A 5,907-nucleotide genomic window follows, 5' to 3' on the forward strand; every position below is an offset into this window, starting at 1 on the left:
GCTGCCCTCCCTCCACTTCCAGCCGTTCCCCTCGTCCTGCTGTTTCTCCCCTTCCCAAGAGCTGATCCCCTTCTGTCTGCAGGCTGCACTCAGCTCCCCCCCAGCCTTCTCTTCTCCAGGCTGAACGAGCCCAGCTCCCTCAGCCTGTCTTTGCAGGGAGGTGCTGCAGCCCCCTGCTCATCTTTGTGGCTCCTTCGGACCCTCTCCAACAGCTCCCTGTCTTTCTTGTCCTGGGGGCTCCAGCCCTGGACACAGCAGTGCAGACGGGGCCTCACAAAGCAGAGCAGAAGGGGACGATCACCTCCCTGTCCCTGCTGCCACCCCTCTGCTGCTGGAGCCCAGGATCCCCTTTGCTTTCCGAGCTGCAATCACACCCTGCTGGCTCACGTTCAGCTTTCCATCCACCAGGACCCCCAGGTCCTTCTCTGCAGGGCTGCTCTCAAGGACCCTCCTTCCAGTCTGTGTAAATGCCTGGTCCTACATGTGCCACCTCGAAACGCAGCAGCCTTCACTTCAGAATCCTTTCCAAACCAGAGATTCTTCTTTCCCCTCTGTTTTATGATATTTGTTTAAAAGATGTGTTCATGTGGAAGCAGTAGATGTGGGCTTCCAGGGATGGCAGTCGGTGTTCTGGCTTTTGGATTTCCCACTGACCTCGTGCCAATCTCTTGGCCCTTTGCTTCAGCCCTGACCCCTTGTAGTTAAAACCCCTTCTGTGAACACATAAAAGCTTGTTTGTAATGCAGGATCCATCGCAAAAGATGCCCATAGATGTGCAGGGTATGTAATTTCCTCCCTTACAACGAGAGACCGATTCATGTTGTCTTCACAGCGCTGATAACGGGTGGGTGGGAGGCCCTGGGACGGCTCCTCGTTGAACTGAGAGTGCTGAACTCTTGTTTGAGAGCTGGTGAGAGGGCTCAGCGTGACGTTGGCATGTGCGGATGCCTTTCTCCTAATCAGTGACATCACTGATTAGCCACAATTAGATCTGTCTGCTGTTAGTTAAATTTCCTTTCGTGCTGTAAAGCTGGCTCGGGGTCTTTGCTCTCCTTCGCCCAGTCCTGGAACGTCAGCTCCTGTTCTTGTGTGGGATGGCTTTGTGGGTCTCCTCAATGCTTTGCTCCTTTCTCTGCGAAAAAGCATGGCATGAGCTGCAGTGAGGAGGCGGCTGCTCGCGCTGTCAAGGGAGTTTGAGCAGCCGCTGTTTTGGAAACAGCCAAGTGCCGTAATTATCCAGGCAGTGGCAGCAGCTTCAGGCCCAGCTGATGGAAACAAACAGAGCTGCTGAGGGGAGCTCACGCTGTCCATCCCGAATGGAGACAGACGAGTCTGTGCTGGGCTGTGGCCTGGGACGTGGGCCAGGCTTCAGCTTGGAGCTGAACCATAGAGCAGAAAGGAAAAGTGAATTCAGCCCACAAAATGTGCTTTGAGTGCCGTGCAGCTGAGACACCGGTGACAGGACCTGAAGTCCCCGTTAATTTGACACCCAGTCCACCTCCAATGCGTTCCAAGCTGCTTTGTTAAGCAGCAGCTCCTCCCTGGCTGCTTGCAGCTTCTCCCACTGAGGAGAGAAAGCATCCCTGAAGTCAGGGAGGGCTCTGGGAGCTCCATGTCTACAGCAGAGTAAAGCTAAGGAAGTGCTAAGACCCGAGACAGTTTGCTCAACAGTTGGCTCCAGCTGAAGGCTGCAGCCCTGAGCGCTGAAGTGTTAATGATGCAAACCCCCGTAGCTGGGCTGCAGCTCTGAGGTGTTAATGGATTCCTTTATCTCGGCAGGGATGCTGTCACACCAGCTGAAGCAGCACGTGATCGATGGGGAGAAAACAATCATCCAGAACCCTACAGACCAGCAAAAGTGAGCATCACCTCTGGAGTTTTCTCCTGTGTGTGGGAGGGGTGGGGGTAGGGCTGGGATTCTGATCCTGTTTCTCACCTTCTTGGCTGTGATATCGAGTGGGGGTGGAGCAGGTATGTTTGCACCTAGTGGCTGAGTGCCACCCTGGCGGAATTTTACCAGGGAAAACTGCTCCCTGTGCTGCCTCTTGATTGAAGTCTGACCCAGAACGGATTCGTTACCCCCATACCTTGGCTGTGTGAACACGAGCTGTGGCTTCTGTGCTTGGGTTTTGTTCTGAGAAAGAAAGATTGAAAGTCAGTGACACGGGACTGCTGGTACCTGCAGGTGTTCTTGGTTCCTGTCCAGTTTCTCGAAGGAATCTCCTTCAGTAAATTACAGCCTGGGGGGCTGCCAGCGAAATAACCAACGACTGCAGGTCGTGGCAGTGGATGCTGGTTCCCCAGGAGGCGTGCCAAGGCCTGCTGTTGTCTCACAGAAGCTGCCAGGAGCCCACTGGAGGGTGATCACTGTCAATAAGATCTCAGTATGATTCTGAGCTAACGAGCAGGACGTCTCTGTTCTGTTCCAGCATCTTCTCTCCCTCGGGGATGCAGTCGGGGCAGAGTCTCAGGCCGGGTATTTAGAGCTCAGTGGTTCAATCCAGAGCTTGGCTTGCAAGGTCTCAGGCATAGTGATAAGCCAGGTGTGGTGGGCCCTTGGTCTGCCTAGGTTCACAGGTGCTGAGTGTCAGAGAGCTCCCCCCATTCACTGGGGATGGAATGATTGTCACGGGAAGGAACACCACTGGTTTGTCACTGTTCTCTGCCAGCTTGTCACTGACCAGCTCTAGTGCCCAACATGCAAGTCTTCAACTTCTGTGCCAGCTTTTGCTCTTCTGGTCAAAGTCCTGGTTGCTTTGTGTATCACCCTGGCTCTGCTTCGTGCCCATACACCCTCCCTGGCTAAGCTCAGTGTGGGCTTGTTTGAGGAGCTGTGGCTGTGTGGCCACAGAGGTTTTGCCTTCTCTCCTTACCATTCTTTGACTTACCAAACCTCTTTCTTCCAGGAAGGACCACGAAAAGGCAGAATTTGAGGTTCACGAAGTTTATGCTGTTGATGTTCTTGTCAGCAGTGGAGAGGGAAAGGTGAGTCTGGCTGCTCCTCTGCGTGCAGTCAAAGCAGCTGGTTTCCAAACAGTCGTCAGCAGTGAGTGGTGCTCCTGGCTGGATCCTTCTGTGTGCCAATCCCAGCAGGGAGCCTCTCTGTCTTTCTGGGTGTAGATTTTTCCATCACTTAAGGTGTGCTTTTGCAGTGTCAGAATACAGACAGCTCTTGTCAGATGTAACTGCCCTGTGGCACGGGGCTGTTGGTTGATGTTGAGGAAGTTCTGCTCTGCTCTTTCCCTGCTCTCACCTCTGTTTGCATCTTCAGGCAAAGGATGCTGGGCAGAGAACTACAATTTACAAAAGGGACCCCTCCAAACAGTACGGCTTGAAGATGAAAACCTCCCGTGCCTTTTTCAGCGAGGTGGAGAGGCGCTTTGATACTATGCCATTTACTCTCAGGTATTTGCTTTTATTCGTGACCTCCTCGTGTGCTCTGAGCTGGATGCTTTGCACGAGCTTACAGACCATGCTGACAGCAAAAGTGATTTGATTGATTATCTGCCACAGAGGTGGAGGCAGCCTTGCTGCTTTATGTTACGCTTTGCTGTATTTGAGCCTCGGAGTGGGCGGAGGAAGGAAGTTACAGGCTTAAGCTGGAATCCCAGGCACAGTATGAGGACAGGAGAATCTCCTGTGCCTTGTGTGGCAGGTGAGGAGCCTGGAGTTGTGGTTAAAATAAAATACTATCAGGTTGCAGCATGAAGAGAGGAGGCAGATCCAGTCAGTTTTTGTAAGCACTCACTCCGAAAATAAGGGAACAGCATTCGCTTGACAGGCCTTTCCATCCTTAAATCCACTTGTCTTCTCTGCTCTCTGAAGGCAATAGTTCCTGCAGCACTTCCCTGTTCTGACAGCAGCACTGCTGGGCAAGAGGGACGTAAAGCAAACAAAGTCCCCAGCTTGAGCCCAGGGGCAGTTCTGAAGCCTGTGGGGTGGAATCTGCCTCAGCTGTGGCTCCCATTCTTCTGCAGGGCATTTGAAGATGAGAAGAAGGCCAGGATGGGGGTGGTGGAATGCGCCAAACATGAGCTGCTCCAGCCCTTCAACGTCCTCTACGAAAAGGAAGGTGGGTGCTGCTGAGGGGAGGGCTGGGAGCTGGGTGTTCAGCACTTCCCCAGCCTCACGCTGACTGCTGCTGTTTCAATGCCAGAGAGATGCTTTGAGGGCCCTGGCATCCACCCTCCAGGAAACTCAACTACCTGTTGGCTTCTGGGTGTTGTTTCAGATTTGTTCCAGAGTTTAGTTGAGATTTCCCACAGAGTAATTCCCCAGACAGGAGAGACTGATGGTTGAAGCCCTCTGGTTTGCTTACCAGGGAGTTCCCACAAGATGGTTTGCAGCAGCGACGGTGTGGAAAGGGCACAGGAGTTGGAATTGCTGTGGTGCAGTAATGCCTGTTTCTGCTTTGCAGGAGAGTTTGTTGCACAGTTCAAATTCACAGTGCTTTTAATGCCTAACGGTCCCATGAGGATAACCAGCGGCCCCTTCGAACCTGAGCTCTACAAGTCGGAGTTTGAGGTGCAAGATGGAGAGCTGAAGGTTGGTGCAAAAAGAAATAATACATAAAAACAGGTGTAGCACATCACAGAGGTCACACTTTGTTCGTTCTGCTTGGGATGAAGGCAAGTAAAATCTAGAAGTCTGCTTTGAGGCAGGAGCTTGAGAAGCAAAAGCTCAGCCCTTACAGCCGAATTTCTTGCACACCCAAGGACAGCAGTAGGTCATGGTGCAAGTCAGTGGCTCTTTGTAATCCTGTAGCCCCAAGAATGTACTTTAGACCAGGCTGGGCTCCTATTTCCTGCATCAAACACAAGCTTTTGCTTGTGATAGCAGTACCCAGCCCTTTCCTACGAGTCACTGAGAAGCCTGGACAGCTGGCCTCAAGGCCTCGTGCCTCGGCGGAGCGCAGTGCTGTGGCATTCTGCATCTGTCACTGTGCCCACTAGGACTTTCCACCATTCCTCCAGTGGCTGGCAACGCTCATTCTGCTTTAAAGGCATTTCCTTTCATCTTCTGTCAAAAAAAAGAACACGGCTTTCTAGCTTCTTATGTTTCCTTCCTGTCTCTAGGCCCTTCTACAAAGTTCTGCAAGCCGGAAGACCCAGAAAAAGAAGAAAAAGAAGGTAATTGAGTCACATTTTGGGAGGATTTGGCTGTGATCAGCAGTGCCCAGGCTTAACCCGGTTCCTGCATGGTTGTGTTTTGGGCTTCCTTCAGTGCAGCACTTAAAGAATGTGCCGGTGTGCCCACGGGGTGGGGAGCAGCAGCCCTGCGGAACGGAGGCTCTTTTCCTCCCAGAAGGGTTCCTCGGGGGGCTCCTTTGTGGCAGCCACCAATGCGTGGTCTGTGGGTCCCTGTCCTGAGCGTGGCTTTGTTCCCACAGGCCTCCAAGAATGCAGAGAATGCCACCACGGGAGAGACGGCGGAAGAGAACGAGGCCGGTGACTGAGCAGCTCCTGCTCCTCCTGCACAGCACCCGGTTCTCACACACACACACACACACACACACACACACACACACACACACACACACACACACACACACACACACACACACACACACACAACACCCCGTCCCCCCTCCCCAGAAAAACAACCAGAAACAAAATCCACCACTGTTTGTCTCTTACAACCAAACGGCAGACAGTCTGGATGTCCCACTGACTACAACCAGCTCCTATTGATTTTGCCAATGAGGGAGGATTCTCTCTGCCACTTCAGACTACTTAAAAAAGAAAGCAGAAAAAAATAAAATCAGGAGTAAAAGCTAGTCTATATCTTTCTAACCTTTTATACTACTCATACTTGTTAAAGAGGTGAACAACTAAGCCATTCCTGGTGAGAGAGGGAGCGTGGAGAGCTGCCTGCTTTCTTCCTCCTCTTTTTGTTTTTAATTTTTCC

The 5,907-nt window shown here is 52.2% G+C and overlaps 1 protein-coding gene across 1 annotated transcript in view; it reads left to right on the forward strand.

Annotated features, from left to right (window-relative positions):
* Positions 1 to 5,506, forward strand: part of PA2G4 (proliferation-associated 2G4) — a 7,933-nt gene extending 2,427 nt beyond the window's left edge. The window contains exons 6-12 of the mRNA XM_010726923.3: positions 1,780 to 1,858; positions 2,907 to 2,985; positions 3,272 to 3,405; positions 3,978 to 4,072; positions 4,418 to 4,545; positions 5,076 to 5,129; positions 5,390 to 5,506. Of these exons, the coding sequence (XP_010725225.1) occupies positions 1,780 to 1,858; positions 2,907 to 2,985; positions 3,272 to 3,405; positions 3,978 to 4,072; positions 4,418 to 4,545; positions 5,076 to 5,129; positions 5,390 to 5,455 (635 nt within the window). The 3' untranslated portion in view covers positions 5,456 to 5,506. The remainder of the gene's footprint in view (positions 1 to 1,779; positions 1,859 to 2,906; positions 2,986 to 3,271; positions 3,406 to 3,977; positions 4,073 to 4,417; positions 4,546 to 5,075; positions 5,130 to 5,389) is intronic.
* Positions 5,507 to 5,907: the final 401 nt, after the last annotated feature.

The sequence above is a fragment of the Meleagris gallopavo genome, unplaced genomic scaffold (assembly GCF_000146605.3).
Source record: "Meleagris gallopavo isolate NT-WF06-2002-E0010 breed Aviagen turkey brand Nicholas breeding stock unplaced genomic scaffold, Turkey_5.1 ChrUn_random_7180001860806, whole genome shotgun sequence".
In the NCBI taxonomy this organism is placed as follows: domain Eukaryota; kingdom Metazoa; phylum Chordata; class Aves; order Galliformes; family Phasianidae; genus Meleagris; species Meleagris gallopavo.